Source organism: Oncorhynchus clarkii, chromosome 15, assembly GCF_045791955.1.
Source record: "Oncorhynchus clarkii lewisi isolate Uvic-CL-2024 chromosome 15, UVic_Ocla_1.0, whole genome shotgun sequence".
Classification (NCBI taxonomy): Eukaryota; Metazoa; Chordata; class Actinopteri; order Salmoniformes; family Salmonidae; genus Oncorhynchus; species Oncorhynchus clarkii.
In genome coordinates, this window is record NC_092161.1 from 27,094,659 (window position 1) to 27,118,839 (window position 24,181).

A 24,181-nucleotide genomic window follows, 5' to 3' on the forward strand; every position below is an offset into this window, starting at 1 on the left:
GGAAAGCGCAATAAAATCTTCAGTAAACAAGAGCTTTAAGTGATGGTGGAGGAAATAGCAGGCAGGAAATGGTTGCTGTTGGGGAGACTTGATAACTGCAGGTTCACTGCAGAGACCAAAAAGAGAGGATGGGCGAGTGACCGAGTCTGTCTCTGCCATCAGGGGTATGGCAAGGGACAGTGATGCAGTAAAAAAAGAAGTGTTCCGACATCAAGTCGGTTGCTAAGAAGGGAGCTGAGAGACCATTCATGTGGACCAGCTGGAGGAGAAGGTGTCATCCATCATAGAGATGGTGGTAGAGGGACTGCGTGATCGTTAAATTCGTTAGCTAGCTAACGTGTAAAGACATTATAGCCAACATAGCTAACGTTAACATCGTTAGCTAAGTTCTTCTTTGCAAATTGACGAGATAGCGCCAGCTATTTAACACTTAGAGGATTGTAATATATTGTTAATATCTAGCTAGCCAGATAATGCGTGTTTAATTTGTATTATTGCTGTATTTAAATATCCTGAAGCCAACTGTTTCTGTGGCGCAAGAAAACATGAATGGTTACAAAAGTACCCATTCGTCTCAAGACAAGGGTTTAGCTGTCCTAAAGTTAAGTACATTTCAAAAGAAGAAATCATAAAGCATTATTTTCAAGAATACCATTTCTTCTGAACTTTTTTCTTAGGGAGAAACTTAGGTAAAACTTTAAGAACATTTCTAACAATTTTATTGAGGAATAGCAACTTTGCTTAACTTTCTTCTTCAGTCCGAAGATAAGGCGGGAAAAAATGACAGTTAAGAAACGTATTCTTAAAGTTTTGTTAATCCGGCCCTGGACCCCAGGGAGAGTAGCTGCGGCTTTCACAACAGATAATGGGGATACTAATAAGATACAAAAAATACCATAGGAAGTCCCACCCAATTGACTAGTCCATGCTAAAACAAACTTTGGGGGCAAGTTTGCCCTCTATCCAATTCTACTGTGTAGAGGTGTTGCCAAAATAGCTTAAAGCGAAATACTACTGTTTTATCAGATGGTCTTACCTGGCAAATCATTTTTAAAGGATGGAACTAGAAAGTTAATTCTGGAACCGATGCCTGTAATTAATCTGTATAAACGCTGATGTCACCCCTGTAAATGACTATTTACAGTATCCACTATGCTTATATCATCAGGTACTTTATTTGTAAGCATATTAAAGTAGAAATAAGTCATATTACAACACAAGCTAGGTTTCCACTCAAATGGTCCTGTATTTGGCTCCATCCATCTTCCCATCAATTTTATCCATCTTCCCTGTCCCTGCTGAAGAAAAGCAGGCCCAAACCATGATGCTGCCACCACCATGTTTGACAGTGGGGATGGTGTGTTCAGCTGTGTTGCTTTTACGCCAAACATAACATTTTGCATTGTTGCCAAAAAGTTCAATTTTGCATCTGACCAGAGCACCTTCTTCCACATGTTTGGTGTGTCTCCCAGAAACTTTAAACAACACTTTTTATGGATATCTTTAAGAAATGGCTTTCTTCTTGCCACTCTTCCATAAAGGCCAGATTTGTGCAATATACGACTGATTGTTGTCCTATGGATGCATCTCTGAATATTGAAAGTTTAGAGGGACGGCCAGGTCTTGGTAGATAATATTTGCATTAAAGCTTCCCAAATTCCGGCAAACTTCTTCACAACAGTATCCACCTGCCTGGTGTGTTCCTTGTTCTTCATGAGTGCATGTTTCCATTAGTCATTTAGGTCAACATTGACTTGTTGCCGTCGTTCCATAAAATCTTTATGGCTGTGGGTAAGCATATTAAAGTAGAAATAAGTCATGACATAGTGCACATAAATACAACTTTTGCAGTTAAATGTCTGCATGTACCACATGAAAAATACAAGTAAAATGGGTTTCCATTGCATTTTCAACTCTACTGATGATTTTGCCACAAAATATGTTGCGTTATAGAGCGAATGTGCCCACTGTGGTATCTACTGTAGCCAACCGCTCGAAGATACAGTGGGGGTTTAGCCTACATGAGATTATTATTTGCCAAAAAGAGATATTTGTCAAAAAACAGCCAAGCATCGATCATCATGTCAGAATGAGACCCTGGATGTTGATTGGAAAGGAGCATCAAGTTCATCACCTCGCACTTTCACCTACATGAAGTTAATAAACTTCAATGCTTTCCCGAGTCATAGTGGGAGGACCAGACAGCATGTCATGTTGTGACTCCAAGTTTACTTCGATATGATGGTTATTGTCCCCCATGATAAAACCGAGAAGGGGACTGCGGATCGGTCTCCATCCATTTGTCCATCTGAACGTTAGTCACACATGATCTCAGACACCACTGGCCCAATTTCGTCAAAACTTGGGTGAATAATGCATCCTGCGATAGAGATCCAGCATTTACAAAATTACACTGATTGGCCCAAGGCAGAAGCTATAATAATTAACTGAAATGTGGAAGAGGCGAAATGAGAGGGATAACTGGGCACAAAATGTGTCTTCTCCTGCAGGTGGTGTTTTTTCTTTGGCACATGACATAGAGTACAGGGAGTGGATTAGCTAAAGAGACTGCAGCGGTCAACATCCAGGGCTGCCTGCTGGCCCGGCAACATCTGCCAAGCTCACCGGGCCAGTTAATCAAGCTTTCATTTAGCAAGACCTGATGAGAAGTTTGATATGTGCCCTAGCCAACCACACAAAGGCACGATGGATTCATTTTCCCAGGTTGACACAGACATGCTCAGGAAAGTGATATCACAACTTAAGCCATGAGCTGGCCTGGCAACATCTGCCTTCTCGATCCTATTCCCACCACCTTCAAAATAGTTTTTTAATTGCATATCTAAAGTACAATCTATTGTTAATCAATTTTTTTCATTTTTGAAAAAATCCAAATCTGGTTTTCGGGCCCACCACAGCACAGAGACAGCCTTAGTTAAAGTGGTAAATTATCTTAGAGCCAACACAGATGCCAATCACCTCTGTGCTTGTACTCTTATATTTAAGTGCATAAGTTAATTTCTTGCATAGCAGTCAGTGCAAACTTGTAGCATATTCAAGGTTTAAAAAGCTTTCTAAAGTTTGTAATTTCCACTTTAAAATGTCAGACTTGATTTGCCCTAACGTAAAACTGCAGCAACCCCATCCAAATAGCATCCACATTTACTGTTGCTGCAGGATTATCTTTCCGCTATAACAAACTGCCTCAAATTAAGATCCTACATTTTTATTTTTATTTATTTAACCTTTATTTAACTAGGCAAGTCAATTAAGAACAAATTCTTATTTAGAATGACGGCCTACCCTGGCCAAACTCTAACCCGGACGACGCTGGGCCAATTGTGCGCACTGCCCTATGGAACAACCAATCACGGCCAGTTGTGAAACGCCTAGAATCGAACCAGGGTCTGTAGTAACTCATTTAGCACTGATATGCAGTGCCTTAGACCGCTGCGACCCTCGGGAGTTACATCTGTACTTTACTTGCATAAAAAGGTTGAATTGAAACCTGGTAACCCACAAGAAACATGCATTTCAATGCAAAACGGCAAGGACAAAGATAACAGTCGCTCATTCCAACAGAGTAGGAGTGTACCACAGGCTATGTTCAGTTCTTGTGATTGGACTCTATACACTACCGTTCAAAAGTTTGGGGTCACTTAAAAATTTCCTTGTTTTTTGTCCATTAAAATAACATCAAATTGATCAGAAATACAGTAAAGACATTGTTAATATTGTAAATTACTATTGTAGCTGGAAACGGCTGATTTTGTATGGAATTTCTTCATAGGCGTACAGAGGCCTATTATCAGCAACCATCACTCCTGTGTTCCATTGGCACGTTGTGTTAGCTAATCCAAGTTCATCATTTTAAAAGGCTAATTGATCATTAGAAAACCCTTTTGCAATTACGTTAGCACAGTTGAAAACTGTGGTGCTGATTAAAGAAGCAATAAAACTGGCCTTCTTTAGACTAGTTGAGTATCTGGAGCATCAGCATTTGTGGCTTCGATTACAGGCTCAAAATGGCCAGAAACAAAGAACTCTCTTCTGAAACTAGCCAGTCTATTCTTGTTCTGAGAAATGAAGGATATTCCATGCGAGAAATTGCTATGAAACTGAAGATCTTGTACAACGCTGTGTTCTACTCCCTTCACAGAACAGTGAAAACTGTCTCTAACCAGAATATAAAGAGGAGTGGGAGGCCCCGGTGCACAACTGAGCAAGAGGACAAGTGTCTAGTTTGAGAAACAGGCGCCTCACAAGTCCTCAACTGGCAGCTTCAATAAATAGTACCCGCAAAACACCAGTCTCAACATCAACAGAGAAGAGGCAACTCAGGGATGCTGGCCTTCTAGGCAGAGTTGCAATGAAAAAGCCATATCTCAGACTGGCCAATTAAAAGAAAACAGATTAAGATGGGCAAAAGAACACAGACACAGGACAGAGGAATTGTAAAAACACATGGTCCTGGTCTTCAATGGTCTTCCTTTTGGCCCTTGTACAAATGGAGCTGGAGAGAGAAAGTGGAATTGTGAGTGAAACATTACATCAGACTTGAACAAGAATCTAATATCAGTGCTTTAAAAGATTAGAGAATAGGTGAGAGGGAGGGGGAGAAATAGAGAGAGAGAGACAGACAGACAACCAAAGACACAGAACAAACATAACAGGTAGTGGAGGTTGTGGGGTAGCTGGTCATACCGTTCTGCGGTCCAGCACATCTTGAAGCATATAGCGGATTCTGGGGGAGGTCCTCCTTCTCTCCTGTATCAGATTAATCTGGGTGTAGTGTTCATCCATTCTGGGCTGTGGAAGTATAGACCGGCTAAGTGAATGCTATTGACTTAAACAACAGACGCACCTCAATAAATCCATACAGACAGACAGACCTGGTTCTTCTCAGAGTCCAAGTCTTTCCCAATGGTGAAGAGTATTGTGCACAGACCCTCTAGCGAATCATCATCTCCATCCTTTATTAGCTTTACGATGCAGTAGTCTATGAGGCCCTCGGTCATCATCTTCAACTTGAACAAATGGCAGATGAATGTGATGTTGCCTAGCAACTCCCGCTGCCCCTCTGCCTTAGCCTCCTCCAGCTCCTCCCTCAGTCGCTGACGGTCCTCCTCCTGGAAGGAAATCAGGATGTCTGTTCAGCCTGCCTTGTACTAATACAAATTGCATTGGACTAAACAAGGTACAAGTGTTACAATGATCAGTTGAAGGGAATACTTTAAATGTAATATCAATGTAAAGTTAATCAATTACAATTGTTTATAAAAGAATAAGGTATTATGAAGAGAAATAAAGTTGATGTAATGTGGATTTTGACATCTCAAAGATGAAATGTTGCTGTATGAGGTGCTACCTCAGTGGTGGTGTCGAGTTCCCTCTGCTTTTCTTTTAAGATCTTTCTATTATCCTTCTCAAAGCCCTTCTGGCAGTGGTTCAGCAGCAGCTTGCGGAAATTTACTGTCACTCCAGGTATTTTGAGCTGAAAGGGCAGGATATGTAGGAGACAAAAACTAATTAACGGGTTATCCGATTATGGAGCGAGAGAGACAGAGTTAGATTTGAATTATTTCGGATTAGATTCTGAACATTGACCACTATTACATTACTGTATTGGATACTTATTTGGTAGATATACAGTCACTAGTGAAGGTCTACACCCCTTGCACACAGTCTTCACATTTTTTGCTGCCTTCAAATAACAGAAGGGTTTAAAATCTGGATTTCTTCCTACAGATCTACACAAACTACTTCATTTTCAAAATGAAAGACAAATTAATAAAAATTGTAATGTGAAGAAATATTGATTGCGTATGTCTTCACACCGCAGAGTTAGCCCAATACTTGGTGGAAGCACCTTTTGCAGCCATTACAGCTGTGAATCATTTTGAATAAGATTCTACAAACATTACATAACTCTTAGGGCATTGTTTTTAGTCAAAATTGCTAAGCTCAGTAAATTTGGTTGAGAATCATTGATGGACAGCAATATTCAAACCTTGTCTATATATTTTTCAAGCAGATTTAAGTCAGGGGGTTGATACTGTACCACTCAGAAACACTCAATACCTATTGGAAAGCCATTGGTGTGTTTTTTGCATTCAAATGTGCTTAACTGTCTCACTAAAAGGGAACTCTATCCCATGGATAAGTTTGTAGAAGACTATGGCGGGTTTTCCTTAAACCTTTCAAATGCATTTTGATCTTGACAAACTCCCCAGTTGCTGCCGGTGACAAGCACACCCATAACATGTTGCCACCACAATACTTGAAAATGTTGACTCCAATGCTTCCCACAGTTGTATCATGTTGGCTGGATGTCCATTGGGTGGTAGACTATTCTCAATACACAGGAAACAGTTGAGCGTGAAAAACCCAGCAGTGTTGCAGTTCTTGACACATTCCAACCAGTGCGCCTGGCACCTACTACCATATCCCGTTCAAAAGCATTTACATTTTTTGTCTCACATACACAATTCACATCTCAATTGTCTCAAGGCTTAAAAATCCTTCCCTCTCCTTCATCTACACTGATTGAAGTGGATTTAACAAGTAAAAAGATTGTAGCTTTTACCAGGTCAGTCTGTCATGGAAAAAGTGTTCCTAATATTTTGTACACTCAGTGTATGTTGCCCTAAGAGCTGGTAAAATTTTATTAAAAACAATAAACAGCTATTGGTGACAGGCAAACACAAATACACACATGGAGACTTGTACAGATGCATACGTACCCCCTTGAGTTGGTTGCACACCTTTGCATAGACCTCAGCGCTGGTAGGGTTTAAGATGGCCCTCTCATATATAGAGTCAATGATGCCCTGGAGTTTGTCCTCTGTGTCAATGGTGAATGCACTCACTACCTTCATTGACTGATGGAAGTTCTTGGGAGTCAGGCTGGTCAGGATGTTATCCATTTGTTCATACATTTCCTCTGCCTTCACTGTCTCTAGGTCCACAAGGTCCTGCTTCAAGTAATAAGTTAAGGGGGCAGAAGAGGGAGTAAGCAGAGTTAAATAATAAAGGGGCAGCATCACCAACAGATATTATCTACATCGTTATTCAACCAGGAGCGTATTACACATGTACATATTAATCTGACCAGATCTTACCAAGTCCTTTTCTTCCACTGCCTGTCTGCTAGTGCTAAGTGAACTGATAGCTGAGGGAGAAGAGAGAGAAAGAGAGAGAGGAAATGAAAACAAGAAGAAAGAGGTTGTATGTCAGTCCTGTATGTTAGGTCCTTCACTTTATGCCATTTGGTTCCTTGGAAGTTGTGGGAACGTACGTTTTTGGCTTCCCACTGGTAAAACTGAACGTTTTTAAAATTCTCCACACTTCTCCCAAAGTATTGAATGGAAGTGAAAACATAGCCTGTTCAGGGAACGTACATACATTTTTTCAAGGAGGTTCTGAGAGCGTTTTACTATGTTTCCCTGAAAGTTTTCCTGGGAGGTGGTATTAACATTCTGAGAACTAAAATTATAGGTAATTAAATAACGTTCTGAGAATGTTTCAACACTGCTAATTTCATTTAACTGATTTTAATTCCAAGCATAGATAGGACACATGGACATTATTTTGCTTAAGCTTTAATCATGCAAACACATTTTTAATTGTGGTATGCCGTCAGTGAGACTTGAACCTATGATCTTGGAATTAGTCCACAATGCCACCACGACGGAGCTATCACGCCATGTTTTTTTTACTCACACAAAACTGTTCATTTTAGTTTTTATAAACAGACCACATTCAAAGGGAACAAGCACTCATCAAAATCAGGTGTGGCCAATTAGTGGGTGCGGCCAACACACATGAACGCACTTAACAAGATAGGAAATATATGTTTTTAAATAAAATTCTTAGAAACTTTTTTAAATGTTACAAATGTTTTCTTGTGTTTTTTTTTTTATAGAAAGTTTTCTTAATGTTCTGAGAACATGACTTTAAATAGAACATTGAGGAAACCTGTAGAAACTTTATCATGAAGTACTGAAATTCCCACAGAAAAACATTGTTTCTTAAAACATTCTCTGAACAATTTGAGAACATTATTTGAAATAGAACCATGAGGAAACCTGTAGGAAATGTTAAGATGAAGTACTGAAATTCTCACCAAAGAAACATATGGTTTTCAGAACATTATGTGCTAGTTGGGTAATCTGCACCATTCCCAGAACGTGGTGGGAAGGTTGTACGCAAACTAACCATAGGACAACCACGCTCTCACCACGATCTAAGAAACATATGGTTCTCAGAACGTTGTGCTAGCTGGGTACTTACTGTATGGTCCCAGACTTTCTTCAACTGTTGAAATAAATAGAGAAAAAAAAGTGTTAATGTATGAAGGAATTTGGCTTGTGCACAGAAATAGTAGGCCTTGGGTTGCAAAAATCCCAGAAATTTAACCAATATTCCCAGGTTGGAAGATTCCCTGTATAAGGAAGGAACAAGCAGGGAATCTAAATTCCTCTAACCAGGATTTCTGGAGAATATGGGCATGTTGGGAAAAATACTGGAATTTTGCAGACCTAAAATAAGCACCTGATTTATAAAACTCCACAAATTGCAACTTGGAGGAATCTTCAAATTTCTGTTGCATTTCAGAGGCACATGTCCTCACTTCTTCAAAAGCCTCAGTGATGCTGGGCAATTTCTACAAACAGACAAGGAAACATGCAGGACATCAGATATACCACAAACCCATGTCAGAAAAACTTCTTAATACACCGCAACATGGTAAAGGTCAACATATAAGGTGTTCATATAAATAGTTATATGTAGTGAGCAGAGATAGAAGTTTACTATATTATTGTTTAAATATATATTTATAATACCTTTTCAAAAAAGTTCATCAAAAACAGATCAAAACAATGAACTAAAGGTTCACAAGATATTAATTAATCAAGTCTTCCTGGTTTGTGAATGATATCAATTTCTCCCAGTTAATTTCAAATAAAGGATTTTGGAGTCTTAAGGTATATGTATGTCAAGCTTTCCATATTAAAGATATCTTGGATTATAATTTTGGGGCTTCTACTTTATACCAGTTCCTGGTAATGGCTTTTTTACTTGGAGAAAGGTGCCTTTAACAAGTATTTGTGACTGCCCATCACATTCTCTGGGACAAAAAAAATGGTTGGGGTTGGCATCTACATAGCCACACAGCTGCCAGCATGGCTGTTGTATAGTTAGTTAGCTGTTGACTTTTGATTCTAGGAGTGATAATAAACGACTTGTTTCTCCAACAGAACTCTCCATGTTCTTGAGTTTGAAGAGGTACAGTGCATTTAGAAAGTATTCAGACCCTTTTCTTTTTCTACATTTTGTTACATTATAGCCTTATTCTAAAATATATTAAATGAATAAAACATCTTCAATCTACACACAATACCCCATAATGACAAGGCAAAAACAGGTTTACATTTTTCTTAGCAAATATTCAGACCCTTTGCTATGAGATTCGAAATTGAGCTCAGGTGCATCCTGTTTCCATTGATCAACCTTGAGATGTTTGAAAACTTCATTAGGGTCCACCTTTGGTGAAATCAATTGATTGGACACCTGTCTATATAAGGTCCCACAGTTGACTGTGCATGTCAGAGAAAAAACCAAGCCAAGAGGTCAAAGGAAATATTCATAAAGCTCAGAGACAGGATTGTGTCGGGGCAAGAATACAAAAAAAAATGCAGCATTGAAGGTCCCCAAAAACACAGCGGCCTTCATCATTCTTAAATGGAAGAAGTTAGGAACCACCAAGACTCTTCCTAGAGCTGGCCGCCTGGCCAAACTGACCAATCGGGAGAGAAGGGCCTTGGTCAGGGAGGTGACCAAGAACCCGATGGTCACTGACAGAGCTCCAGAGTTACTCTGTGGAGATGAGAGCATTCCAGAAGGACAACAATCTCTGCACCAATCAGGCCTTTATGGTAGAGTGGCCAGACAGAAGCCACTTCTCAGTAAAAGGCACGATAGCCCACTTGGAGTTTGTCAAAAGGCACCTAAAGGACTCTCAGACCATGAGAAACAAGATTCTCAGAGGCAGGGACTGGGAGACTAGTCAGAACCGAGGGAAAGATTAACAGAGCAAAGTACAGAGATCCTTGATGAAGAGCGCTCAGGACCTCAGACTGGGGTGAAGGTTCACCTTCCAACAGGACAACAACCCTAAGCACACAGCCAAGACAACGCATGAGTGGCTTCGGGACATGAACCCGATCTAACATCAAAGGAGAGACCTGACAATAGCTGTGCAGTGACGCTCCCCATCCAGCCTGACAGAGCTTGAGAGGGTCTTTAGAGAAGAATGGGGGAAACTCCCCAAATAAAGGTGTGTCAAGCTTGTAGCGTCATACCCAAGAAGACTCGATGCTGTAATCGCTGCTATAGGTGCCTCAACAAAGTACTGGGTAGTGGGTCTGAATAGTTATGTAAATGTGATCTGTTTTTTATGTTTAATACATTTGAAAAAATGCCTAAAAACCTGTTTTAGCTTTGTCATTATGGGGTATTGTGTGTAGATTGATGAGGGAAAAAACAGTAATCAATTTTAGTATAAGGCTATAAATGTACCTAATGTGGAAAGTCAAGGGGTCTGAATACTTTCTGAATGCACTGTATGTTGGGTACTGCATATATTGTCCCAGTCTTCCTCTGAGATGTCCTTATTCAGTTCCTTTCCCCATTTTTCTTTAATATAACAAGTTGAGTCTATCAGATCATGACACAGTGAAGAGGTTGTCTTCGACATTGCCTGTTTATATGCATTTCGAATCACATGGATAGTCATACGTGGTATGAAAGAAGGCTCTGTCATTTTTTTTCTCTTTTTCAAAATAGTCCATTAACTGTAAGTATCTGAAGAAATCTTGGTTTTCCATCCCGTATTTCTCCTTGGAATGAAAACAGATTTCTCCATCCTCTACAATGGCACACAATGCTGTCATGCCGCTCTCAGCACATTCCTTAAATGTTTTATCGTAGATACCTGGTTTAAATTTTGAATCAAACGCAAACCATTTCAACATGATTTCCTTTTCCAGGTTGTGTTCTAAAATCCAAAACAAGAGGTCTAGTGTAAATTATGATATAGGGTTAAGTATTCCTGTATTCCCAAATGGGTCTTTATCCCCAGCTGAAGTTGTCTATAGTATAAGTGCTGAATGATATTGACTGACCAATACAGAGAAAATAAATACCTTTGTTCAAAACTGATCCAAACATTTCCCCTTATAAAATGTCAGTGTTCAAACTTTACACACTTCAAAATGTGCTTGTAAACATCTGTAGCACTTTATTCGAGCGCTATTGATTTTACCTGTAGGAAATGGGGGTAGACCTCTATGTGTGGAAGCTGTCTACCCTCTGTTTCGGTTCTCTTCAGCTCATCAAGCTCCTGCTCCAGTGTTTGTAGGAGTCCCTCAGCCTCACTCACCATCTCCTTCTCTTTAGCTTGGATCACCTCTCTCACCTCTGAGCACCTTGTCTCAATCAGCTTGGTGAAGAACCTCTCACTGTCCTCCATTGTAGCCTGTGATAAGCACTATCAAAAGACAGAGAGAGAAAGAGGCATCTTGTTGAGACATTTGGCTCAGAAACTTTGGTAAGCATTGTCTGAGTCCCGAATACTCAGCACTTCCCCCAAAGTATTGACTTGCATACTCCCCGTCATGATTGATGGGCTGCGGGGGATAGCTGACGTTTTACGGGTTCCTGACAAATACTGATAATTTGTGTTTTTTAATGCTGATCTTAACTTTTTGTTACATGTCTCCGCCATAATTTCCTATGATCGAAAACGGCTTCTGGACATCAGAGCATCGATCACTAACCTCAATTTGGATGAAGATTTCTACTTCAACGAGTCAGCAGCTCTAGACGTTCTTCTTACTTTGTACCAGGCCCTAATCCCTGGGACTTGAAAGAGGAAGCAGCGGCTAAAAAGAGACAGGCGAGGCGGCATGCTAATGAGATTAGGTCGGCGAACAAATAGGACTGCCTTTTCCCTCTGTTCTGATGGCGAATGTGCAGTCACTGGAGAACAAACTGGATGAACTCCGTTCGAGACTATCCTTTCAAAGAGACCTAAAGAACTGTAATATCCTATGTTTCTCGGAGTCTTGGCTGAACAAGGACATGGATAAGAGATATCTCGTGGGTTTCTCCATGCATCATCTAGACAGGACGGCAGCCTCGGGTAAGACTAGGGGATGGGGGTGTGTCTCTTTGTTAACAGCAGCTGGTGCGTGATCTCTATTGTTTAGCAAGTCTCTAGTTTTTGCTCCTCTAAGTTGTATACCTCGTAGCTGTCTATTTACAACCATAAACCAATGCTGGCACTAAGACTGCACTCAACAAGCTGTATAGAGCAATAAGCAAACAAAAAAATGCACATCCAGAAGCAGCGCTTCTTGTGGTCAGTGATTTTTGTATTTATTATTGGTACTTTTTACCCCTTTTTCTCCCCAATTTCGTACCATCAAATTGGTAGTTACAGTCTTGTCCCATCGCTGCAACACCCGTACGGACCCAGGATAGGCGAAGGTCGAGAGCCATGCGTCCTCCGAGATACGACCCCGCCAAGCCACACTGCTTCTTGACACACTGCTCCCTTAACCTGGAAGCCAGCCACACCAATGTGTTGGAGGAAACACCGTACATCTGGCGACCGAAGTTCGTGTGCACGCGCCCTGCCACCACAAGGAGTCGCTAGAGAGTGATGGGACAAGGACATCCCATCCGGCCAAACCCTCCCCTATCCCAGATGGCGCTGGGCCAATTGTGCGGTGCCTCATGGGTCCCCCGGTCGCGGATGGTGATTTGAATGCAGGGAAACTGAAATCCGTTTCAGCTCACTTTTACCAGCATTTCACCTGTGCAACTAGAGGTGACAAAAATCATCTTTGATCACCTTTACTCCACACACAGAAATAAATACAAGGCTCTCCCTCACCCTCCATTTAGCAAAACTGATCATAACTGCATCCTCCTGATTCCTGCTTACAAGCGAAAACGCAAAAAGGAAGTACCAGTGACGTGCTCAATACGGTAGTGGTCCAATGAAGTGAATGCTAAACTACAGGACTGTTTTGCTAGCACATACTGGAATATGTTCCGGGATTTATCTGATAACATTGAGGTGTTTACCACATCGGTCACCAGCCTGACAGCACTTGAGTGGATCTGCAGAAAAGAATGGGAGAAACTCCCCAAATACAGGTGTGCCAAGCTTGTAGCATGATACCTAAGAAGACTTGAGGATGCAATCGCTTACAAAGGTGCTTCAACAAAGTACTAAGTAAAGGGTTTGATATTTCCAGTTTACTTTTTTATAAATGACCAAAAAATGTTTTTTAAACGTTTTTTTCTTTGTCATTATAGGGTATTGTGTGTAGATTGATGAGTGGAAAAAACTCTCATCAATTTTAGAATAAGTTGGTAACGTAACAAAAAGTGGAAAATGTCAAGAGGTCTGGAAACTTTCCGAATGCACTGTATGTTGGTTACCCAAAATAAATGCAAATAAAAAAAGCAAACACAATTGAGATTCACCCATAGACGAGCCCTAAAACAGCTCATCACACAGTGTGGGTGACTGCATACTTGGGAGTGTTTCTGAAAGTGGGCGTTGCAAAAGAAGTGTGTGGACCAACTGCGATGGGTCTAACATTAGTGCTCCACTATCCGTTAGACCAGCTTAATGTTTACATAGCAGGTGAAGAGAACTAACGTAGCAGATTAGGAATAAAGTGTCAGGTTGGGAGAATGAGGATAAGGTTAGGAAAATGGTTAGGGTTAGCTAAAATGCGTGGCAGGTTAGAATAATTAACGTGGCAGGTTAGGAGAATGAGGTTAAGATTAGGAACAGGTTTAGGCTTAGCCAAAATGCTACAGTTGTCATCAATCGACTCATCGTGCAGCCCAATCAGCCACGCAAAATGGTCTTGAGTGGCTACAAATCTGCCCAATTAGATGATTCACTTTCCATACAACCACTTCTGTTGATCCTCCCACTTCTGTTGACATGACCACTTTCAGACACACTACATGTGTGCAGTTATCCATGACTCCATCAGTCAGCTAATGTCTCACCTTTAGAGACTCCACTTCCTGTCTCAGTTTCTGTAGTTCCTCCTCTCTCTCCTGGATTATCTGTTGGCATGTCAACTGCACATTCACCTTTTTCTGTGGACAAACATACAGATAGTTGTAATTGACATCACACAATGGATCAAACCACATCCCTTTCTGATAGATACAGTACCAGTCAAAGGTTTGGACACACCTACTCATTCCAGTGTTTTTCTTAATTTGGACTATTTTCTAAAATGTAGAATAATAGTGAAGACATCAAAACTATGAAATAACATACATGGAATCATGTAGTAACCAAAAAAAAGTGTTAAACAAATCAAAATATATTTTATATTTGAGAATCTTCAAAGCAGCCACCCTTTGCCTTGATGATAGCTTTCTACACTTTTGGCATTCTCTCAACCAGCTTCATGAGGTAGTCATGAATGCATTTCAATTAACAGCCTGCCACATATCTATGTACCTCTTATACTAAGCCTATAATGGTATCCCATCCACACCTTTTTGGTAGCCCCCCGAGCAGCAGCTGAGTCTTCAGCTTTCAACTTATCATCATGATGAGGACATGTGTTCTCCTGTAGTGGTATAGATGTGCTGATCAGCTTCTGATTCTTCATGGCTAATGACTTATAGTGAGGACGCAAAACAGGTTCTGTGTCTCCAGGTCCCGTGTGTTTCTCAGCATCATTGTCAGCTTGCAGCCCGGTCTTCTCCATCTTTTCCACCAACTCACCAAGCTGGGCCGTTTCTTTCTGGAGAGAAAAATACACACACAACAGAAACATTACATCACTCATCTAAAACATTACATTTTGGCAATGCAATAATCTGTAATATTATAGAATTGATAGAACTGTAATTCCTACAATTGATGCATATAAACTACATAATATGGGTTTAATAGGATAGAACAAGAAAATTAAACAACTAAGAGGGTAGATATGGGTGTTTAAAGAGGTAGACAAATAAATGGTCATACCTTTCGGAGGTCCAGCACATCCTGCAGCATGCTTATGATTCTGGGGGAGGTTGTCCTATTCTTCATAATCTTCACAATCATGTTGTAGTACTGATCCATTCTGGGCTGTGGAAGTATAAACAGGCCAAGTGAATGTAGTTGATTGATTTATAGATCTGAATCTATTGGATTGATCAATCCCAAAATGTGGAATAAAAATGCCATTGATGCAATGCCATTAATTTTGCTGTCATAAAAAATGTAATGTTTTTATTTTGTTCAAAAACAGACAGACGGATGGATGGACAGAAAAAAATGCTGTACCCTGGCCTTCTTAAAGTCCAAGTCCTTGCCGATGGTGTAGAGTAATGTGCAGAGACCCTCCAGAGAGTTATCATCTTGGTTCTTCAGCAGCTGTACGATGACGTCGTGCATGACGTGCTCAGTCAGCATCTTCAACTTGAACAACTCACACATTAACTTGATATTGCCTAGCGACTGCCTCCGCTCCTCGGTCTTGGCCTCCTCCAGCTCCCCCCACACTCGCTGGCGCTCCTCCTCCTGGAAGGAATAAGGAAAGTTAAACTATACAAATTGTTACTAGTTAGATAACAAACCATGTTCCAATGATCAATTGAAGGGAATAGCACCACAATATACACTGCTCAAAAAAATAAAGGGAACACTAAAATAACACATCCTAGATCTGAATGATTGAAATATTCTTATTAAATACTTTTTTCTTTACATAGTTGAATGTGCTGACAACAAAATCATACAAAAATTATCAATGGAAATCAAATGTATCAACCCATGGAGGTCTGGATTTGGAGTCACACTCAAAATTAAAGTGGAAAACTACACTACAGGCTGATCCAACTTTGATGTAATGTCCTTAAAACAAGTCAAAATGAGGCTCAGTAGTGTGTGTGGCCTCCACGTGCCTGTATGACCTCCCTACAATGCCTGGGCATGCTCCTGATGAGGTGGCAGATTGCCTCCTGAGGGATCTCCTCCCAGACCTGGACTAAAGCATCTGCCAACTCCTGGACAGTCTGTGGTGCAACGTGGTGTTGGTGGATGGAGCGAGATGTGCTCAATTGGATTCAGGTCTGGGGAACGGGCGGGCCAGTCCATAGCATCAATGCCTTCCTCTTGCAGGAACTGCTGACACACTCCAGCCACATGAGGTCTAGCATTGTCTTGCATTAGGAGGAACCCAGGGCCAACCGCACCAGCATATGGTCTCACAAGGGGTCTGAGGATCTCATCTCGGTACCTAATGGCAGTCAGGCTACCTCTTGTGAGCACATGGAGGGCTGTGCGGCCCCCCAAAGAAATGCCACCCCACACCATGACTGACCCACCGCCAAACCGGTCATGCTGGAGGATGTTGCAGGCGGCAGAACGTTCTCCACGGCGTCTCCAGACTGTCACGTCTGTCATATGTGCTCAGTGTGAACCTGCTTTCATCTGTGAAGAGCACAGGACGCCAGTGGCGAATTTGCCAATCTTGGTATTCTCTGGCAAATGCCAAACGTCCTGCATGGTGTTGGGCTGTAAGCACAACCCCCACCTGTGGACGTTGGGCCCTCATACCACCCTCATGGAGTCTGTTTCTGACTGTTTGAGCAGACACATGCACATTTCTGGCCTGCTGGAGGTCATTTTGCAGGGCTCTGCAGGGCTCTGGCAGTGCTGGGTTGTTGCCCTCCTACGGCCTCCTCCACGTCTCCTGATGTACTGGCCTGTCTCCTGGTAGCGCCTCCATGCTCTGGACACTACGCTGACAGACACAGCAAACCTTCTTGCCACAGCTCGCATTGATGGTCCATCCTGGATGAGCTGCACTACCTGAGCCACTTGTGTGGGTTGTAGACTCCGTCTCATGCTACCACAAGAGTGAAAGCACCGCCAGCATTCAAAAGTGACCAAAACATCAGCCAGGAAGCATAGGAACTGAGAAGTGGTCTGTGGTTATCACCTGCAGAACCACTCCTTTATTGGGGGTGTCTTGCTAATTGCCTATAATTTCCACCTGTTGCCTATTCCATTTGCACAACAGCATGTGAAATGTATTGTCAATCAGTGTTGCTTCAATCAGTGGACAGTTTGATTTCACAGAAGTGTGATTGACTTGGAGTTACATTGTGTTGTTTAAGTGTTCCCATTATTTTTTTGAGCAGTGTATTACCAATGCACAGTTAGGGCAACATAATCAATCGCACATCAAAGCATTAAAATATAATTTAGATCAGATTAGAATATCTCAAAAAGATGTTTCAAAATGTTGGTCTATAATGTGTGTGTTTGAAGGGATGGATGTGCTACCTTGGTGATGGCATCCACCATTTCCTGTTTTTGCCGGAAGATTTCGCAACCGTTTCTCGCCATGTTCTCAAAGTTTGCTTGGACTCGGTTCAGAAACAGCTTGCGGAAATTTACTGTCACTCCTGGTTTGGCAGCGGTGGGTACTCTAAGCTGAGGAGGAAGATATGCAGAAGGGAGAAAAAAAAACGCAGGTTAAAAGCACAATATGTATGATTTCCTGCTGTTCTTGGTGTGTGGTCACTGGCATTTGACAAAAAATAGCAATCACCTCTGAGAAACAGACAAAATAAAAAAAGACGGAGAATTGTATAGACTTACCCCCATGAGGCAGTGGCAGATGTTGGCATAGGTCGCAGACCTGGTAGGATGTGCCAGGGCCCTCTCATATATGAGGTGAATGATGCCCTTCAGTCTGGCCTCTGTGTTAATGGTGAACTCAGTAATTGCCAACATCGATTGCTGGAAGTTGTTTTGATTTACCCTATCCAGGATGTAATCCATTTGAGCATACAGTTCCTGTGTCTTCTCTGGCTCTGGATCCTGAAACTCCTTCTTCAAGTTATAAATTGGGGGACAGGTGAGGCAGTGACAGACATCAAAGTTAAAGAGGGTAAGGAGGTCAGAGAAACAATTAGGGGGCAGTATGATATCACCAACAATTTAATCAGGAGGGAATCACTGAACACACATGTACCTACTGTGTACATATAAACTCTGGACTTACCAATTTCTGATTTTCCACAGCCTGTCCACTGGAAGAGGGAGCTGGTGACTGGGTTTCTTGTTTGCATGTCTTCTTGGTCCCACTCATCTTCTTCTGTGGACAAACACGCACTGGTATTGAGGCAATAACTACCGTGGTATTACAACATACACTCTTCCTGAATGTTATATTGTGATAGATAGAAATGTGTATTTGCCTTCTCTGGTAGATGGGAGGGGCCTGTGTAATTCACTGAACTCACATGACATGTAAAGTACAATGTACACGTAGGCTAATTTCATACTGTGAAACATTCAATGATACTCCATGTAGTTTAGTCACTGCAGACAGGAAAACGTTATTATACATACCTTTTTCTTGTTAACCAGGTGCTGATTTCTCAGCATATGTTTGCTGAGTATTTCCTCAGTATGTTTCCTCAGTATATGACTTGGAGTATATGACTATGTTTCCAGATCCAGTGTCATCCGTTTGCAATCCAGTCTTCTTTATTTTTTCAATTTCATCAAACTTGGTGTTTGTGTTTAGTACAGGTATTGGGGTGTAGGTCTCTCTGCACTGGAAGCATATCTGGTCAGGATTACCTTGGTCATCTTGATCCCAGTTACCAATACATAATTTGCAGTAACTGTACACAGGGAATTCTCACCGGATTCAGTAAACCCACACAGATTAGACAATTAAATTTTTTTCTGATTCAAAATATCAATAGTTTGAGCCACAGTAGTTGAGTCACTGCAGGTTACTAACGATCGATATTTCCGGTGCATTCTTAATAAAACACGTCACTGTACTGCTACAGCGCAGTTGTTGGTTTTGTTTCTTGTACTGCTAGCGTACCAAAATATAGACCACTGTCTGTAGTTTCCAACGTCAGCAAATGACTCCTAGTGGGTAGAACAAACAACGAGGTGGGCGGAGCCAAACACGAGCTAGCGAGAGCCTATTGGCGCGTTCTAGCATATGTTTCCGTATTTCCGTTAGTAAACGACTCTGAAGTGAACGTGTACAATAACTCAATTCGCACTTGCACTCCTTCTAAAGAACGACATTTTAGAAACGTTGGCAAAGGGTAAAGTCTACAACAAAAAAATCTACTCTGTTCGTAACATATTTTAGTTTTGGAAACAGTGAAAAAAGGAGGAACCCGCACACAGTTCCTGATAGTATCACTGCTCTTTATTAAGCATTTCGATACACTCGCAATAACATCGGCTAACCATGTGTATTTGAGTTTACGTATCCGCCTCACGGTTTTCGTCAGAGCGTTTGTGAGTTTCTTCTTCTATGATGTTTAACGGTGGTTGGCATCCAATTTGTTGCATTACCGCCACCTACTAGACTGGAGTACAACTCCATTACATTTAATGTATTCCTACCTCATGCCATCATCCTGAAAATATGGGACATCACCACTTAACACACCCTGTAACTCTTCTGCTGTCAAGTCTTGCACACCTAAATACCGCTATGCAGCTGCCACCACAACCTCAATTTTCTGAGACTTCCGATCCATCCCTGCAGTACAATTAATAACCATTGCTATAAATGCTAAAAATCCCATTTTACTGAAACTTATATCACCTTTTGGCCACCTTCATACCACCTTCTGTACTGGTATATCTCTACTACTCTCACCACTCCTCCCCCTTAACCCCTTCCTCTACTTTCTATATGTATATGACAACTTCTGCACTACTGTAACCCTGGAAACTACAACCCCTACAATTAACACATTCCACTACTTTCCCCAATACTACACATTCCCTTATCTCATGCCCTTCTGCACATTTCTCACCCCTTGGACCCTCCTTTATACACACTGCTGCCACATGCCCATAAGCTTGACACCTGTAACATTTTAATGTATTCGGAACATACGCTCATAACTTATATATCCTAACTTCACTTTGTCAGGGAAAGACTCAACTTCAAAACTCAAAAGAACAGACAAAGAATCTTCTGTTTCCCCAACTCTCGCCACCCTGTCCACGTTGCATCAAATGACGAGCATCACATACACCGGAAATCTTTGCCCTCAGCTAAGCTACTTTTATATCTATTGCCACCCTGGTTAACACTCCTTTCATTGGTGCCCTTTTCTTGAGAACAAAACAATTCACTTTTCTTACCCCAATTCATTTTACTTTGAGCGCATTCTTCCTCTGCCCAATAGAAACATAAACAATTAGCACTAGACCACTTCTAGTTAACCTCACCGATTCCACATGACCCAACACTTTTTTCACCCACTGTGAAACCACAAATGGATCAGCCAAAAGGCAAGAGTCCACTTTTTCCATAAACTTCACTCCTACTGTCAGACTCTTCTTCATCCTGATCCTCAGTGCATACCTCGGTCTAACTTTACTGCAAATACCACCTCCGATACTTCACCTTAATTCACTTCCCTTTCTCCTCCTGTCTTCAGCTCCCTCTGTGTACACCTTCTACCATTCTTCTTTGACAAACCATATTTTTTTCCATAATTTTTATCTGACTCAAGCTTACCCGCTTCTTCCCTCTCTCTCTTAGGGCTCTTCTACACCTACATTGCTTGCTGTTTGGGGTTTTAGGCTGGGTTTCTGTACAGCACTTTGAGATATCAGCTGATGTACGAAGGGCTATATAAATAAATTTGATTTGATTTGATCTTCTCCCTCTCTTTTTCCCTCTACTCCTCCTCCGTTTTCCAAGTACATGTCTTCTTATGATAATACTGCTGCTCCATTCCTGACACCCATCTTGTTCTTGCTTTCTCTAGGGACTCCATTTTCCCTTTCTTTCTCGACACGTCATGACCCTCGACTCAATACTATCTCCTTTTGTACGTTTTTTAAATTAGCACCCTTATGTAGACCTAGCCCCACCCACATCCGTTCCACGCATCGAATGACATTACTCAATGACATGGATCCCAATCTCAAATTCACTATTGAATGTGACACTAAATGTGTTCATTACCTTGATATGTGGACTGAGAAATTGACTAGAACCCTGTTTACAACTCTGTATAGAAAAGTAACGGACAGAAACACTCTATTACATGGGGACAGCTTCCACCCTGACTTACAAGAAGCCAGTTTTTCAGACTGCACAATACAGTATATGCCACTCCACAGAGGACTATCTATAAAAAGCAGCGGAGATGCGCAATAGGTTTCTAAGAAGAGGCTATTCTCCACAATGTGTGGATGAAGCTCTTAATTTGGCATTGGGGAAAACACAAGATGAACTGCTACAAAAAAGACCCACTAGCGCTAACGAACACTCTGTAATGTTCACAACCACATATACTTTGAACTCGCGGAAAGTGGGAGATGCTGTCAAGAAACACTTGCATGTTTTATCATCGGACCCAGCTTTGCAGGCTGAATTTAAGAATCCACCACTTATTGTATATAGGAGAGGTCACAATGTACGCAATAAATTGGTCCATGCCAACTGCCAGCCACAAAAGAAAATCAGCCAGGCTCTATTAAGCCCTCTTCCGAATGGTAGCTATAAATGCAGAGGTTCTACACAGTGCAACAATATGATGAAGTGTGAATATTTCTGCCATTCACATACAGGAAAATGTTTCCAAATAAATTACATTATTACGTGCTCCACCACCCATGTTATCTACATTATTAAATGTCCATGTGGGCTGTGCTATGTACAGTTGAAGTTGGAAGTTTACATACACTTAGGTTGTTAACAAACTATAGTTTTGACAAGTCGGATAAGACTTTCTGCATGACACAAGTCATTTTTACAACAATTGTTTACAGACAGATTATTTCACTTACAAATCACTGCATCACAATTCCAGTGGGTCAGAAGTTTACATACACTAAGTTGACTGTGCCTTTAAACAGCTTGGAAAATTCCAGAAAAGGATGTCATGGCTTTAGAATCTCCTGATAGGCTAATTGACCCCATTTGAGTCAATTGGAGGTGTACCTGTGGATGTATTTCAAGGCCCACCTTCAAACTCAGTGCCTCTTTGCTTGATATCATGGGAAAATCAAAAGAAATCAGCCAAGACCTCAGAATGTGTTTTGTAGACCTCCATAAGTCTGGTTCATCCTTGGGAGCAATTTCCAAACGCCTGCAGGTACCACGTTCATCTATACAAACAATAGTTTGCATGTATAAACACAATGGGACCACGCAGCCTTCACACCGCTCAGGAAGGAGATGAGTTCTGTCTCCTAGAGATTAATGTACTTTGGTGCGAAAAGTGCAAATCAATCCCAGAACAACAGCAAAGGACCTTGTGAAGATGCTGGAGGAAACAGGTACAAAAGTTTCTATATCCACAGTAAAACGAGTCCTCTATCGACATAACCTGAAAGGCCGCTCAGCAAGGAAGAAGCCACTGCTCCAAAACCGCAAAAAAAAAGCCAGACTACGGTTTGCAAGTGCACATGGGGACAAAGATCGTACTTTTCGGAAAAATGTCCTCTGGTCTGATGAAACAAAAATAGAACTGTTTGGCCCTAATGACCATCGTTATGTTTGGAGGAAAAAGGGGGAGGCTTGCAAGTCGAAGAAAATCATCCCAACCTTGAAGCACGGGGGTGGCAGCATCATATTGTGGGGGTGCTTTGCTGCAGGAAGGACTGGTGCACTTCACAAAATAGATGGCTGCATGAGGGGAACAGTTATGTGGATATATTGACGCAACATGTCAAGCCATCAGTCAGGAAGTTAAAGCTTGGTCGCAAATGAGTCTTCCAATTGAACAATCACCACAAGCATACTTCCAAAGTTGTGGAGAAATGGCTTAAGGACAACAAAGTCAAGGTAATGGAGTGGCCATCACAAAGCCCTGACCTCAATCCTATAGAAAATGTGTGGGCAGAACTGAAAAAGCGTGTGTGTGAGCAAGGAGGACTACAAACCTGACTCAGTTACTCCAGCTCTGTCAGGAGGAATGGTCCAAAATTCACCCAACTTATTATGGGAAGCTTGTGGAAGGCTACTCGAAACGTTTGATCCAAGTTAAACAATTTAAAGGCAATGCTACCATATACTAATTGAGTGTATGTACACTTTTGACCTATTGGGAATGTGATGAAAGAAATAAAAGCTGAAATAAATCATTCACTCTACTATTATTCTGACATTTCACATTCTTAAAATAAATTGGTGATCCTAACTGACCTAAGACAGGGAATTTTTACTAGGATTAAATGTCAGGAATTGTGAAAAATTGAGTTTAAATGTACACTGCTCAAAAAAATAAAGGGAACACTTAAACAACACAATGTAACTCCAAGTCAATAACACTTCTGGGAAATCAAACTGTCCACTTAGGAAGCAACACTGATTGACAATAAATTTCACATGCTGTTGTGCAAATGGAATAGACAACAGGTGGAAATTATAGGCAATTAGCAAGACACCCCCAATAAAGGACTGGTTCTGCAGGTGGTGACCACAGACCACTTCTCAGTTCCTATGCTTCCTGGCTGATGTTTTGGTCACTTTTGAATGCTGGTGGTGCTTTCACTCTAGTGGTAGCATGAGACGGAGTCTTCAACCCACACAAGTGGCTCAGGTAGTGCAGCTCATCCAGGATGGCAAATCAATGCGAGCTGTGGCAAGAAGGTTTGCTGTGTCTGTCAGCGTAGTGTCCAGAGCATAGGAGGCGCTACCAGGAGACAGGCCAGTACATCAGGAGACGTGGAGGAGGCCGTAGGAGGGAAACAACCCAGCAGCAGGACCGCTACCTCCGCCTTTGTGCAAGGAGGAGCAGGAGGAGCACTGCCAGAGCCCTTCAAAATGACCTCCAGCAGGCCACAAATGTGCATGTGTCTGCTCAAACGTCCACAGGTGGGGGTTGTGCTTACAGCCCAACACCGTGCAGGACGTTTGGCATTTGCCAGAGAACACCAAGATTGGCAAATTCGCCACTGGCGTCCTGTGCTCTTCACAGATGAAAGCAGGTTCACACTGAGCACATGTGACAGACGTGACAGAGTCTGGAGACGCCGTGGAGAACGTTCTGTTGCCTGCAACATGCTCCAGCATGACCGGTTTGGCGGTGGGTCAGTCATGGTGTGGGGTGGCATTTC

At 41.6% G+C, this 24,181-nt stretch overlaps 1 protein-coding gene across 1 annotated transcript; it reads right to left on the reverse strand.

The window, feature by feature from the left end:
* Window positions 1-1,156: 1,156 nt before the first annotated feature.
* Window positions 1,157-19,315, reverse strand: LOC139367133 (cingulin-like protein 1). The gene is made up of 18 exons (XM_071105197.1): window positions 18,467-19,315; window positions 18,117-18,209; window positions 17,711-17,944; window positions 17,393-17,542; window positions 15,386-15,622; window positions 15,083-15,187; window positions 14,604-14,855; window positions 14,101-14,193; window positions 11,327-11,551; window positions 8,554-8,665; window positions 8,293-8,316; window positions 7,122-7,171; window positions 6,744-6,977; window positions 5,369-5,494; window positions 4,893-5,129; window positions 4,705-4,809; window positions 1,798-4,513; window positions 1,157-1,298 (listed from the first exon to the last, which is right to left on the reverse strand). Exons 1-17 carry the CDS (start codon window positions 18,500-18,502, stop codon window positions 4,478-4,480), a joined length of 2,349 nt encoding a protein of 782 aa, XP_070961298.1. The 5' UTR covers window positions 18,503-19,315; the 3' UTR covers window positions 1,157-1,298; window positions 1,798-4,477.
* Window positions 19,316-24,181: the final 4,866 nt, after the last annotated feature.

What these genes read in the sequence shown, in the direction of transcription:
- LOC139367133 (XM_071105197.1), bottom strand. Translation starts at nt 18,502, where the DNA reads ATGCTGAGAAATCAGCACCTGGTTAACAAGAAAAAG. An exon ending in ACCTGGTTAACAAGAAAAAG is followed by an intron (nt 18,210 to 18,466) that starts GTATGTATAATA and finishes GTTTGTCCACAG; the next exon opens with AAGAAGATGAGTGGGACCAA. An exon ending in TGGACTCTGAGAAGAACCAG is followed by an intron (nt 4,810 to 4,892) that starts GTCTGTCTGTCT and finishes ATACTTCCACAG; the next exon opens with CCCAGAATGGATGAACACTA.